The sequence below is a fragment of the Calonectris borealis genome, chromosome 1 (assembly GCF_964195595.1).
Source record: "Calonectris borealis chromosome 1, bCalBor7.hap1.2, whole genome shotgun sequence".
In the NCBI taxonomy this organism is placed as follows: domain Eukaryota; kingdom Metazoa; phylum Chordata; class Aves; order Procellariiformes; family Procellariidae; genus Calonectris; species Calonectris borealis.
Genome location: NC_134312.1, coordinates 94,002,703 through 94,017,480, shown reverse-complemented (window position 1 = coordinate 94,017,480; position 14,778 = coordinate 94,002,703). Strand labels below are relative to the sequence as shown.

Below are 14,778 nucleotides of genomic sequence, written 5' to 3'. Positions count from 1 at the left end.
AATCCTACCCCGCGCCTGCAGACTATCCAATCAGAACGGGGCAAGGGTGCGGTAGAGCCAATCGCCGCTGCTCTGTGACTTCACTGTTCCCCGCCCCCTTCGCTCCCCCACGCCCAGCTCCGCGCAGGTTCTGATTTCCAACGCCGGAAGAGGAAGGCGCGCTGCCATTGGCGGGCGCACGCCACGGAAGGGCGTCCGGCCCCTCAAGTGGGCGTGGTCATGGAGGAGGGGGCGTAGCCTTGGCGGGGGCGGCGGCGCCGGGCCGCCGGGGGGGACGTGAGGCGCCCCGCGATGCGCACAGGGCGCAGCTGCGGGGTCCCTCGGCACCCCTCCCCGCCTCGGGCGGCTGCGTCGGGCCGCGCAGCGCCCGAAGGTCGTTCTGGTTGATTTTTACTACATTGAACGCCTCTTTGATGGAGCAGTGAGCCCCCGCGCCCGCCGTCCCGTATAGCTGGTACGGCCCTGCGCTGGAACCAGCCCTGCGGCGAGAGACCGGCGCTTCACCCGGGGTGCGGACCCGTCCTGCGGAAGCGGTTCCAGGTGCCACTGCTGCCAGGTTCATCCACTAAGTTCAGTATACTTTTAAAAGCAAAATATTTAAAAATAAATTTAAGTTGAAATAACAGTAGTATAAACAAACACCACGGACCATTGGAAGCTGGAAATAGTTTTTTTTTCCTTTTGTATTTAAGATGGGGAATACAGTTTTACAAAATGTGTGCATTTCTTAATTACTGCTTTTGTTAATGACAGTTCAAGTGAGATAATGACTCTGGTAATAACAGAATTAGGGAAAGGTTATAATGTGTTTAGCAAAAATATTAACAACATTTACACTAAATAACAGATTAGTGAAATTAACACTGACAGCCAAATTCAGTCAGGGCGTAAACTGATGCAACTCCACTGACCTGCCTGAAGGCTGAATTTGGCTCAGTGCCTGCGTGAAAAACGTGCTTTTTATACAATACTAACAATTTTGTGCTTTCACATGTGCCTTGGAATTTGTCCTCCTAAATTGACGCCGTTTTTGGCTAGCACCGACTTCAGCCCCCCAAGCCCCCCACAATGCATTCATACTCACGCGTGCCCTTTTCACATTCTGCAACAACTTTGCTCAGCGTGTTTTGAAGCAGGAATATGAAATAAAAGGGGTGCAGATAGAATACTTCAAGCCACCTGAGGCAAGCGTATACCTTAAGGAGTGCCGAGTACTACAAGCAACTGTGATTGTAATGCTAATGATAGCAATTATGACCTCAGTGCAGGGCATTTCTCCTGGCAAATACTGGGATTTATTTTTTTTTTTAATGAGTGCCCAAGGGTGCCAATTTATCTAACACAGTAGAAGCAAAAAATACAGGAGTGAGGACCTCACTATTATTAGTCGTTTCATTCCCGTGTTACGCAAAGAGCCATTTTACTGGTCCTTAAGTGTTCTTGCTTTAACAGCCTGTTCTTAATCAGCAAACCATGTACTGAATTTTAAGCATGCAGTTAAATCTTACATGGGAATGTAATGGGATTCAGTCTAGTTCATAAAGTCAAGCTGCTTTGTCCAGAGATGGACATAAGCTTGCGCTGAAATATATTTCTGAGTTGGGATCACAGACAAATAGGATGTCTAAATACAGTACTGGACTGAGGCTCTGCCTCCAAAAGAGTTTGCTTTTGTGCCTCCGAATAAGTTGCACACAGCCATAATTTAACAAGTGTACACCCAGTTTTTGCCCTGATGGAAACATCCTGCCCTGATTTCCAAACAATCTACTGCAAAAACTCATATAAACCACTTCTGGGGAAAGGTGGGGGGAGCAGACACAGAGTAAACAAATGCAAATCCTTGGTCCTTAAGTCCATTTGCTACTGACACCCACCTCCAAGAAATCATCCTACTCATGTCTCCCTCTCTTTGAAATAAGCAGTAAGGCAGGGCTGTAACCCCCACAAAGTAAGGAAGGGGACAGCCCGGGAAGGCACAGAAAGGTTCCTCAAGCCAGGCATTCTCCTATGATCCACTTCATCCCTCTTTTTGTAACAAACCTTTCCACCTTTGCAGCTTGTTTCATTGCCAGCAGCTTGACTGTTGCCGAGTTCCCCTTCTTTGGCAAGCAGGGCTGACCAACCCTCTCACAAAGGCCTAACAAGGTAATGTCTGTACAGTGCTTAAGAATATGCAAAGTGCAATGTAAGTGCCAAACGTTCTTATTTTAGAGATTAATGAATTAATACTCCAAGAAATATATGCACTGAGGTAACTATTGCTTAAATACTACATTCCCTCACAATTAAAAAAAACCAGCAACCCAAAAACTCAGAACCTCTCTCTCTCTAGAAAGGATGAATCCTCAAAATAAAGTGGTAATACCTTATTTATATTCTGTCAAGATTACCCTTTCAGTAAAAGCAAAGCCGGGGAAGTGAATTGAATTGAAGTTCTCAGAGAAACTAAGAACTATGCATTGATGATTTCCTCAAATACCATCTGTCTGATATTTCCCGCACAGGTCTGCTTCCACCCATTACACCTAGAGAAGCTGGTGTGTCGTAACGCAGAAGCAATGCACAATGCAGTTTCACATCTAGCATTCTGATGACTGAACAGCCAGAAATATCCACTAGCAAGGGTAAGTAGGACCATAATCTGCATGAGCTCTCTGAAAAGTTCAGGTTTTGTCCCTTAGTGAAGTCCATGCTCCATCATTTGGGAGTCTGTGACAGTAAGGCTGTATGTAGTATCCAATGCACAAGCTCCTATTAGAGCACTCCAGCTATCAAGTATAAACTGATTATTCTGGTGGTCAGACAAAGATCAATGCAATAATTTTCCTTTTTCATTCCTCTATTGGCTTTGGCCAATAATGAACCCAAGATTCGACAGACTAATGATCTGGTCGATGAAACCAAACCCTGCATTCCTATGCACTGTATGATAGATTTAAGACATGGCACAAAAGAGTCAATAGCACCCTAACCAGTAAACAAATGCTGCTGTAAAATGCTGATTAAGTACCAGAATTCAGCTGGTTTTCAAATGTTGAAAAAACACTGAAAACATCCCGGCAAGGTATCCTGGTTCTGTGAAAACAATAACAGCTGTCATAGGTCCCCCTTAGTGGTTTCATTCTGTTTTCTTACTACACTGCTCCTGTCAAATACTCCCTTCATCGATGCTCTGCAACTGAAGTCTTTGGCTAGCATGGGGCCTGCTAGCACGGCGTGCGTTCACACTGCTTCCTGGAAGAGTCCGCACAGGGAACAGAGCTCCTGGTAAAGCATCCTCCCCAAACAAACTGATTTTCACATCAGCTTCAATAGCTCTTGCTAAACTGGATGCATAACTGTCCAGAGATTTATGGACTTCGGCTTTTACATGAAGAACAGAATTCTTTGCAGCTTCTGGGGGGGGTGGGGAAAAAAAAAAGGCAACATATCAGAAAATTAACAGTTGATCAGCATGGCTGCGCAAATGCTTGAAGACTAATATCGATCCTTTTGTAAAGGTATGATCATGCCCTCTGCAAAATAACTATCTTACAGAGCGCATTTACCAATGATACCCAGGATTCCTAAACCATTCTATGAACACAAAGCTTCAGAGTGACCTCGATAGGTCAAGCAGAGAAAGATTATATCCACTTCAAGAGAAAAAAATACGATCTAATGAAGCAAAGTGCTTATACATGTATGCTTAACATTGAATTAAATGTATGTTGAATGATTTTCTGAATCTGAACCTACGCACACAGGATTTTATTGGTCTGAATTTGTACCCGGTTGAAGTCAACAGCATGGTTTCTGCCTACGACCTAGAGTCCAGGATTAGGGACAGTGGGAATTGTCTGGCATCAGGCAAGAATTCACACAGAATACAGGAACAGAACCTTTACTTCCTCTGCTGTAAGCACAACTTACAGCCTTACAGGGATTCTCAGTGCATTTGGACTAAGATCTCGCACTTCATCGACACGAACAGTGCTGTTTAAGAGCTATTTTATAACATGTTTGAAGCCCAGCAGACACCAGACTTTGTGTTATGGATTAACAGTTCCCAAATTCCAAGGGCTTCTTCCAAGTAGTGATTAAATCAGCCATCTGCTGTCCTTAGGCTTAAATTGGTTCCAGCCACACTGTGGGGACCTACTTCCACTTCCAGTGGGGAAGTTGCAGAGCTCTCCATGCTAGGAGAGGTTGAAGACTGCAGTTGCAGACAGTAGTATTTCTCCCTAACCTTTTATTACCTTGGATACACCTGCTCTTCAGCGTTGATGTAGTTGCTTTTGTAGCATTTATATATCTCTCTACCCACCAACATGTTGGGCAACACAGGTGTTCATCCTAAATGTAATCCTTCAATGAAGCTGCTGAAATAATTTAAAATTTCAGAGATCCTGAAAACCCTGAGACATACCAGGGAGAATTGCTAAACCTGTGGGGAACTTTTGCACTAAGACCTCCCTCTTTCACTGAACTGCATAAAAAAATGCCTGCCCCTACATAATCACTCCGAAAGATAATGGGAAATGTATGGTAATATATTTGTCCAAGGAAGTAATCAGCTCATGCTGGGATAAGGGCAAGTGTCTTCTCATTATTTCAGAATCATAAAAATCAGTCAGGTTTTATTATTACTTGATTCTTAAAGGCATTCTGCTCATTTTTTTACTGTCCACATGATTGTAAACAATCATTTATTGTTTTATAAATTCAGTTGTTATTATCAAGTCTTCTAGTCCGTATTATTGTAAATATCAGCTTAAATTAAATTAACTTTGCCATATTTTACACTTTGCTAGCACAGAACCAACAAGTGAGTTGACTGAAAAAAAAAGTGCATGTGGTTCATCTATTTTCACCCATATTTGCTGAGAAACATACTCAGTAAAGTAAATTAAATAAAAGTTAAATTAAAAAAAGTACGTGAAACAGAATGAAATTGTATTCAAACCATTAAAGTCTGTAAATGGAAGAATTTCAAGTCTGTGAATGACAAAATTGAGAGGAGGCAGCAAACGAGAAACACTGGGATAATGGAGTCAAAGTTCCCTTGAGAAACAGAAAACAGACTGCAACAGCCACCAGATGAGTGGAGTTGCAGAGAGGACACTGCTGTGTATGCAGGGAATCCCAGCTTCTGACTCTTGTCCTTGTCTGTTGCTACTTGAGAACTGGAAGAAAGACCTGATCTTACTTTCTGATGCACCTGCATGAATGGTCAGGTATGTCAAGGTGAACAGTGGTCAGATATGTTTTAAGGCAATTCTGAAGGTCCTGGGAGGCTTCCTGAGCAGGCAATGTAGTTGGTTCTGAGCATTTCCATACTTACCCCTAAACCCACCTTTAATTTGCTCTACTTCATCTTCAAACGTCACTGAACTCCTCCTTCGAGGCGGACAGATGCAGTGTGGGGCATGAGGGCCATCTGAACTATAATCTTCAAGAAGCATTGCATCTGTTCCTGAAACAAAGCAAGAGTTCTCAAGCAAAACAGACTAACACTGGGATACAATATTTAAGTGGTGGCAAAACCTTTTCATTCTATAGCAGTTCCTTCAAAAGATGTCTAAACCCAGCTTTTGTGAGTAAATTTCAGCTTGAATTAAACACTGCACAGAAAAAGAATGAGGTCAGAGTTTTCATGGAAAGGATTTGGAAATCTTTTCTCATTAGCCATCTAAAACCTCAAGCAGCTCTAAAATGCGCAGCTGCAGAGCTTATAATGTCAATAGGACAGCAGACAAAGGTGAAACCTTACCTTTAGCAAATAAAGGGTGAAGCTGAGGGCAACTTCTCCCATCTCCTGATGAAGACAAGAGGCTAACAATGGCTACCTGAGAGGCAGACAACCATAGCTGCCAAATGTCATGCTTGTAATCAGACTTGGATGGAAATCTGAACTGGAGAATTTTTCTGTTCCATTTAGTTTGTCTCTAATAACCTATTTTGACTTTCTTGAAGTGTATTTTAATGGGGAAAAATCCCTTGCTGGTTAGGAATGATTTTTGTCCGATGAGTCATTTTTTCAGTTTAGGAGTAATTTTTTTATTTCACCTCCCTGCATTTGCTTTGCACCTTTCCAATATAAAATAGAGTTTACAAGCACACGGAAATTCATCTAGGCATCTCTGCAATACTGCCACACAAAGAGCAAGACCTAGTCATCCTTGCGATGCTGGTCTCTCTGCTGTGTAAGGGAGAAGCGGAGCAAGCATTTCGGGGAGGCACCAGAACAGCGCTGAGCGAGCAGTACTCGAGGAAGCTGCTGTTGGAAGACACAGATTGCACACACTCGATAAGTGACTTTACTATCAGTCCATTTACTCCTGTGGTGTGACAACAGGCCTAGGCTAAAGAGCCTTCGCAGGTTTTGTAACTCCTCCAAATGGTGGCTTCACATCCCTCTTCACCCACTTGACTGCTTTTGATCCCCAAATTTATTCTTTTTGCAATAAGGAGGTGTTCCAGTGCCCATTTTACAGAAAGTGATACAAAGGCATGGCTGGGGGCATACCTCTAGACAACATACTGCTCCTTAGGTCAACTCTTTGCTGACAATTCATTGTGATATAGCAAAGTGATAAACTTTTTAAGGTGAAACTTGTGTGTTCTGTCATACACCTCCCTCCAGCACACAAGAAGAACAAGCTGCTGCCCTAATACACAGTCCCAAATAAGCTAACGACTTTCTGTGCTGTTCTGTGGATCAGCTGGGTTTGAGGCTGTCTACTGAAAACAGAAGACTCTTACTGATCTCCAAGGGTGTAGAATCCACCTCAGAAACACAGTGTGCCGTGGAAGGGTGGCACTAGGAAGAAAGAGATACTTTCTTCCACGTAGCAGAATTTTAGTGCGTTTTTTCAAATGCAGTAGTTCAGTGCATTTTTTCAAATAAGGCTAGTGAAGAGACTAGTCTCTTGTTCTTACAGGGTAAATTTTTGTCCTTGGAATAATTGATATTAAGGCAGCATTTCTAGCAATCAGGACTCTGGTCTCCCACTTCAGTATTTGGTATACAGCTGGCACCACTTGGATTTTTTCCTCTCCTACTACTTCATCTGTTTTTCACAATGTGAAAAGCCCAGCTTCTGTTTACCAGGGCAGATAAAGTTGCAACTGCATTGCAGGATCACATACTGCAGCAGGTAGCAATGAAGAGAGACTGAGATTTTAGTTCCTGGTCTTTAGTTCCTCACAGTAAAGGCGTCGAGTGAAACAGTATTTCACAAGGGTGATCACTGTGTACCCATTCCCAGGCTATGAACTGTACCCCCTCCATAACAGACAGTGGCACTTCTAACAGCATTAGGTATGTATTTGGTTTGTTCATTTCTTTCAACTGCTCAGTACCATTCCTCAAAAGATGGTAACACAACATCCTCTTAACTGAGGCAGGTTTACCAGGATGCTATTCTCCTTTATCCCATACGGCTGCAGAATACCCACAACAGGCATGAAACTACCAGCGTAAAACAACTACCAAAATAAATCCCAGCTCCATAGACTTCCTTTACAAAAGAAAGAAACAAACCTCTAACACCAAGCAAATGTCAGAAGATCACCCTCTGGTGTCTCTAGAGCAGAAATACTCTTTAAAGTAACTGTAGTGCAGTTAAGGAGTGGTAGCTGAATTAACTGCCAGAAAAAATCTAGCTACAGTTCTGGATAGAAAATTACCGGCAGAACTCTTTTTCCCTTTTCCAAACCATCTTCAGTTGAGATATCTTAAGTAGTGATGCAATCATAAGCTGAAACAGTCCTAAGTGTTTATGTTTACACTGCAGGATGAACAAGAGAAGGTCTCTTACAAACTAGGAAACAGAGAAGCACATTCTCTGCTGCACTTTGTTGCTCTGTTCCTTGTGGATACAGGGGAAGTCCCTGAAGAACAATAGAAACTAAAGGAGAAGGGCACAAAAGCAGCGAGTCCTGTTCCCAGGACACATTATGAAGGGAGGGTCATCATTCCTTAGAGTAAACAGTATTTTGCAAGTAAAAATATTGAGAGCAAGGAAGGAAAAAAGCAACTGCAGCAGTTTTGCTGTAACAGCTGGAACAGATGCTTCATGTCATCCATCCACCAAAAGACATCTGTGTGTAAATACAGACTATCCCAGAGAGTTCTGCCAAGTTTCAAGTGCAATCTTCTGCCCAAGAAAAGAGAGCAGGAGACTTTTAGTTACCTGAATCCTGTGAGCAGCTGAAACCTGTGTCTCCTGTGCTGCTGCTGTTTCCTAATGGCCGCCCACCTGCCATGAGGGCAGTGAGATGAGGAGATAGTCCCAAATCTGTAAGAGAGTTTAATTCTCATTACACAATGAATGTTTAAGGGGTCTACAATATTAAAAACCTCTTCCCACTTTACTGCCTTATTTACTATTCTATGTATAAAACTCACCTGGCTGATCCTGAGTGCACAGCATCTGGACTTTCAATCTTAGAAATCCAGTCAACAGCTTTCAGGTCTGGAGTCTTTTCCATATGGCAAGTCCCCTTTCTACCTGCACCATCTCCCTCCTACTCTTTTTGCAATTGAATGTGTTATCAGCCAGCCAGGCTGATCACAGAGCATATGCACTCAGACAGATGGGGATATTTGCCAGACATCTTCTAGACAGCCACCAGCAGCTGTAACAGGCCATTAGTGTGGCAGGAAGCTCATGAGCAAGGCTGGGGCACTGAGATACCTGGCTTCTTTCAAATCCCCAAAACAAGAAGGGAGGAGTTTCTAGGATTCTTACAAAGGTGCTGTCTTTGGATCCCACTTCAAGATTTTGTTGTGGGTTTGGGTGGGCTTTTTTTCCCCCTCCCTATTAGCCTCCAGCTAATACACCTGATAAATTTGAAGCTGTCAGCTTCTTATCGCTTGGAAAGAAATTTCCTGTCTGCTCCCTCCCACTTCAGTTTCAAATGTATTCATCCATAGCATCTCCTGGATACAGATTTGCCAAAGCTTCTGCAGCTTGTGATGTGGCTGAAGCTGCAGAACTCTTTCATCTAAATGGGATTCTCTCCCAGTGATCCCAGGTTGCAGAAAAGATAACGGATGCCTTGCTGCTCTCCTCTTCCTTCTGCATTTTAGATCTTCCTTCCCAATTAAATAACTTCAGTTCCTGCCTCTGCATGAAATATCCCAAGGGACCCCATGAAGATATCCTATTTTTGGAAGCTTCTGAACAGGACCAGGGAAATGATCAAAAATCAGAATTGCGTAGCATTGCTACTTAAAAAAAAACCATCAAACTGAGCAACTGAAGCTCTCAGCCTACAACTTGGAGAGACATCAAATAGTTTTACTTTTTTTACACAGTTTTACTTTGTTTATGATCTTTTCTTCACAACCATTAATCCTAAAATCTGAATTTACAGAAATAGTAACACCAGTGTAACTTTAGTGAATCTCAAAGAGTTGTAGCATAAAGCCAGGAATCAAAGAACAAGTGCTGCAAAATGTACTATTGGTACTGCTCAAATCTGGGTAACACAAAACAGTAGGCACATGAAAGGAAATGCTTGAGAGAAAAGAAAATAAATGATTTTCATTAACCTCATCACCAAGTCTTCTCTGGCAGAGAAAATTTTACTAGACTAGGAGAAAGAGGTTAACTCTTAGAGAAAGAGATTAACACAAAAAAAATTTCTCCTTTCAAGTGTCTATGATAACCTGAACAAAAGACTGCTGAAACCTCCAGAAACATCCCACTTTGTTTACAGAGCCCTGAAACACGCCAAGCACACGCAGACATTAAGCCTCGCTCTTACTGGTATTAAGGAAGAGTGTCTTCTGTGGCCACGTGTCTTACCTGTGATCCTATTGGAAATGCTGAATAACCTTGATGTCCTATGCCGCTGAACAAAGGATTCGCGATAATACCGATCCCCAAAGCACATTCCTAGTAGTTCCTTGCGCACTGTCTTGTTCCACAGTCCATAAATTAGTGGATGGCAAATGGCACTGGAAAAGGACAACCATGTAGCTAATGTCTCCAAGGCAGGGGAAATACTATTTTTTCCCCAAAGTGCCTCTGATGTAATTACTACCATGTAAGGCCCCCATGTAATCACGAAAGCACCGATGACAACCAAGATGGTTATGAAAGCTTTGCACTGGTTGGCTGAGTAGACAACCCCTTGGAAAGCATTCCTTCGGCTGCCAGAAGAGGATGTGGAGGTGCTGGAGTTCTTCCGCCCGTTCCTCTGGGAGTCCTCCTCCACAATGATGACGCTACCACAGTGGATTTTGCGGGCCTTAATCCTTGCCACGCGGAATATGAATCCGTAGCAGATCATCATGACCACAAAAGGCAGCAATGCGCACCAGATCTGCCAAAAGGCAGTGTACCCAGCCTCTTTATGCCAGGCTGCCACACACATCCACTTGAATTGGTCAAACTCCAAAGACGACCAGCCGAAAAGGGGAGGGAGGCAGCCAATAAGGGAATGTAGCCACACGTACACAAGAGCTACCACTGCTCTGTTGCCCGTTATCTTCATCGGGTAAACCATCGGGTACAGGACAGCATAGTACCTGGTGGACAAGAAAAGAAAGAGTCAACAGGAGCGCAAAAGACGTACAATAAAAAAAAGTGGGCTCAGGGACCCTGTTTATAAAAATAATTACATGTAAAAATACATATCGTTGCAGGCAAGACTGTAAAACTTGGCTGAAGGCTCACATGCAGCTATTAAACCTGTCCCTACGTGTGAGGGCATGCTTAGGGTATAATCTGGACTTTTAAGTCATTATTTCTTGTTTCTCAAATAGTACGTTGTTATACCATCAATAGCTTTAAAAAACTCTAGATACATGTCCGCGTTTTGTATTATGGATGACATCACTTTCTTCTTTTCTGTATCAAAATTTCACAAGGGGCTGAAGGAAAAATGACACAACTGTACGCAGCGTTATCCACTGCAATGCTTCTCAACTCTAGGAACAGCCAACGAGTCACTCTATGGAATGACTAGGCAATTCGTTACGATTCATTAGAAAAGAGCTGCTTACCGGTCTATAGCTATGAGTCCAAGAGTAAGCATGCTGGCTGAGCTGATCAGCATGTAGAGCAGGGCTGAGAAATTGCACCAAACGACTCCGAAGATCCATTCCCGTCTGATGGAGCTGGTGACAACAAAAGGTAGCACCAGTACAGAGAGCAGAAAGTTGGAGAGGGTCAGGCTGAACACAAACTTGTTGCTCAACGTGAGAAGGTACGACTTCCGATAGAGGGTGACGACAATCACCAGGTTGCCCAAACAGATGAAAATAGCAATGACGATTATAGCAATGGACTCTGTTACTCTGACCGCTCCATCTTCCTGCGTGGTGAGGTTTCTCAGGCCTTTCACATTGCTGAGGGAGGAATTGCTGCTCATGGTCAGAGCGTGCAGAGCTGGAGCAGCCAAGACATGCTGAGCAGCTAGAAGCAGAACAATGCTCAGAAACATTCAGGCAAGATTTCTTCAAAGTCTCTCCAAAGACTGGAGGTCTTTTTGCCTGTGTTAATTAAAATTTACCTGTAGGATGCAGGAAATCATTTTAGATGGAAAGCGAAGGGGCAGGAAATTGCCTATGGGTACACCAAAAAGGTCAATGACAGAGCTCAGCCTAGAACAGGGGAGAAACTGTCTAAAAGACAAAAAGGAGTGGAGGGGGGAAACAAAGAAGAAAATTAGCACATTTTACTTGAAAATTTTCTAAATATCTTACTCGTTTCTAAACCATACTTACCAGCTGTGCATCTCACTCAGTCCCTTCATCTAGGCTGTGAAGAAACAAGAAGATGGTCACTATCAGTCTTCGTTTCACTCACTTTAAAAAAAGCAACTTTTTTTTTTAATTCTGCCTGTTTATCCTGATTGTTACCTTGTATTCTGCCTATGCAGCATTTGCTGGTGGTCTGTGGATGCCTGGCGAGTCATACCCTGCTGACTCTTTCTTAACAGTTGCTAAGTAACATTCAAAGACTCAGGGATCACTGCACGTACTCTCTTAACATCGCTTCTCCATGTTCATAATCACCTTAGCTACAGCAGTGATTCTATTCTACCGGCAATACTAAAGGACTCGGGGGACTGGCTTTCTGTCCGTGAGGTTCAAAAGACACTTCCTTGCATTAAGCTGCGGTCCACCCTACAGAAATGTTTGAGAACCTTTAACCCCTGACTTCTCAGTGTTAGCATCCATCCCACTGACTCACAACCTCGTTTTGTGAAACCTCGGCATTCCTCCCAATTCCTTAGCAGCCTTTTCCTGGCTGTCTCCAACAGACACTCCTACCTACTTCATTCAATCCTTCACCCATCTGCAGGCCAGCACCCTAAAGAAAACACACCACCAAAAATGCAAATATGCAAACCAGAAAACTAAAGAGTCCACCAATTAATATAAAGTTGATATAAGCATTTCTTGGAAATCAGGGACTTGGGGAAAGTTCTCTCAGCTAACTCTGTGGCTGTGCCCACCCATCGCTCCCGAGCGGCCAGGAGTACTCACAGAAACGCTTCCGTCCGCGCGGCTGCTGTGGCCTCAGGCAGCAATGTCAGACTGGAGAGACGCGTTTTTTCCATTTTTATCTGTGCTTTCCTAAGAGCATAATTAAAGACATTACTGGGCCATGCTTTGTAAAACGTAACTTAGCTCTTCTCTAGCGAAGCTGTCTGCCGACTGTTTGCAGAAGTGCTTCTCCTCAAGTTTCTCTCTGAACATGCCTGCACCACCTCTGCGAGCCTGTCCAACGCTTTTTGGCTGGTGCAGCTTTTGGAAAGGCGGCTACCCCCGAGGGGCCGCGGCCGCTCCCTACACGACCGATGCCCGGGGCATCCGGCGCTCCCCGTCCCCTCACGGCTCCGCTGCACCCCCGGGGGGGGAAGGCGGCCTCCGGGAGGGGTGGCCCTCCCGCAGGGCAGCCCGGGGCGGCGGGAGCATCCCATCCCTGCCCGGGCAGGGCGGGCAGCCTGGACAGGCGTGCCGGCACACGGGCACAAAGCCAGCGGTGTTGAGTTGGAGATACGTCGCGGAGGTAGGGGGTCGCCATTTTGCCCCCGCGCTCCCTCCGGCAGCGAACAAAGGGCGGGCTGCAGGGTCCTCCGCCCCAGGCATCCCTCACGCCCCCCGCTCCCGCTGCCCCCCGCCCCGCTCCGCCACGGCCGCCGGCACCGCACTCACCGCCCGCCACCGCCTTCGCCAGGGCGGGAGGTTTCGGGTTACAGCGCCCGGGTCCCCCACAGCCGCCGCCGACAGAGAGGCCCCGAGCCGCGGCCCGACCCTCCCCCGCCACGGCCGTGCCCCTGCCCCCTCCCCGCCGGCCCGCCCCGCCGTCTCATCCCGCCGCGCCCCCCTCCCCGGCCCCGCCGCCCGCCATTTTCTCTGCGGTCCCCCCCCGGCGGGCAGGCTCCCCCCAGCCGGCCTCGGCCTGCGGTGTGAGTGGGGTGCCGGGGCCCCATCCCCGGCAGAGGGCTCCCCTGGCCGGGCCGGGCCGCGCCGCTGCCGCGGAAAGAGTCCCGCCGTGACCCGGCTGAAGCGGGGCAGCGCATCTACCCCGCGGGCCCGCCCCGAGGCACATTCGCAGGGCTCCTCACAGCCCTCCTCCGCTGAAAGCGCAGGAATCCAGCTGAAAGGGAGAATCCATTTCACACAGATGAGGTGCAGTGACTTGCCCCAGCACACGGTGCACGCCAGTCGCAGGGAGGGGCAGATCCTAATGGCTAGACTTCCTAGACCCCAAAATGCTATTAAAAGTAATACAGAGCAGATTTTGGGAGGGGTTCTTCCCCCCCACCTGAAGCAAAGCGCAGGTGGGTGTAGTATAACAGGTGAAGGATAACTAAATGCCACGCTTGAGCATCCCTGACTCCCACCTTCCCCTGTCCTGGCAGGGGCCTTAAGCGCAGAGGACAACGGCTCTGACTTGAGCTTTGCTGCCATTTGGTTGCTCTGCGATTTGGAAGAGAAAGAGTTTTTCGTGACACAGGCATCACGTTCCTGCGGCCACTGTCTCTGCTTGCCCTGGCACTGCAAAGGAGCTGGACTGTGCGTCGTGCCCCTGTGCGAGGGAAGTTTTTGGGGAGTTAGTCTGTCCGTTCAATGATGCAGAAAAGCAACACGAGTACCCAACCATCAGTGCTGGAATACAAAATTGCGTGTCATTCTCAACCAGTTCTACCGATGCTTTTCTACAGGACTTAAGCTTACCACGCCATCGCATTTTGGCATTTTCAAAAGACCACCTTTGGACGGCATTCAAGAAGATATCCAACCAGCACCAGAGATTCCACCTGTATGTATGCACCTACGTGTGTAATATCTAAAATAGCATAAGGTCTGTATGTTGAAGCTAGGTAATGCTTGCTGAACCTTTGAGCATGGCCAGGGAGGACAGCCTGGCACCATCAGGGCTTCAGAGCTCACCATGACCGCTCTTACCCATCCCTTAGCAGCACCGCCGCCGGGATCCTGCCTTAGCGCACAAACGTGCCGCCCGGCGAGCTCTGCACCTAGCCCCCGTGGCAGGACCCAGGCGGCCCTGCTGCTCTCGGGCTGGGCTCGGCGAGGTACCACCGGGGATGCGGCTGGAGGCGCGAATGCCCGCCGGGCTCACGCACATTTTGCACCGGCTGCTGCAGCCCGGTTCCCCGGGCATAGGGGCTCCGGTGAGCTCGCTGGCTCTTCGCGCCCAGCTGCCCACCCCGGCGCCGTCGGGCAGAGGAGGCCGGAGACACCCCTCTCTCCCGCGGCGGGCGGGAAGAGGTACGCAGCTCCCGCTCCGCAGCACGGCGGCTCGG

At 46.5% G+C, this 14,778-nt stretch overlaps 1 protein-coding gene and 1 long non-coding RNA gene across 7 annotated transcripts; one reads left to right on the top strand and one right to left on the bottom strand.

Annotated features, from left to right (window-relative positions):
* Positions 1–146: 146 nt before the first annotated feature.
* LOC142090223 (uncharacterized) lies at positions 147–3,278 on the top strand. The gene is made up of 4 exons (XR_012676464.1): positions 147–569; positions 2,060–2,148; positions 2,508–2,627; positions 3,188–3,278. It is a non-coding gene; the product is annotated as an uncharacterized LOC142090223 (long non-coding RNA).
* On the bottom strand, positions 657–13,292 carry GPR161 (G protein-coupled receptor 161). 6 transcript variants are annotated; one of them, XM_075167641.1, is made up of 9 exons: positions 13,163–13,292; positions 12,491–12,580; positions 11,726–11,759; positions 11,512–11,623; positions 11,003–11,414; positions 9,801–10,525; positions 8,181–8,285; positions 5,327–5,458; positions 657–3,399 (listed from the first exon to the last, which is right to left on the bottom strand). In XM_075167641.1, the coding sequence occupies exons 5-9, from the start codon at positions 11,368–11,370 to the stop codon at positions 3,152–3,154; spliced, it is 1,578 nt and encodes a 525-aa protein (XP_075023742.1). In that variant the 5' UTR covers positions 11,371–11,414; positions 11,512–11,623; positions 11,726–11,759; positions 12,491–12,580; positions 13,163–13,292; the 3' UTR covers positions 657–3,151. The 6 variants fall into 6 exon arrangements, with proteins under 6 accessions (XP_075023742.1, XP_075023751.1, XP_075023715.1 ...); XM_075167650.1 differs by having other exon boundaries at positions 5,339–5,458; XM_075167614.1 differs by having other exon boundaries at positions 11,003–11,623.
* Positions 13,293–14,778: the final 1,486 nt, after the last annotated feature.

Coding starts and splice junctions, on each gene's coding strand:
- GPR161 (XM_075167614.1), bottom strand. CDS start 11,442: ATGTTTCTGAGCATTGTTCTGCTTCTAGCTGCTCAGCATGTCTTGGCT. Junction 10,526..11,002: donor GGACTCATAGCTATAGACCG/GTAAGCAGCTCT, acceptor CTTGTCCACCAG/GTACTATGCTGTCCTGTACC. Junction 3,400..5,326: donor AATTAAAGGTGGGTTTAGGG/GTAAGTATGGAA, acceptor CACCCCCCCCAG/AAGCTGCAAAGAATTCTGTT.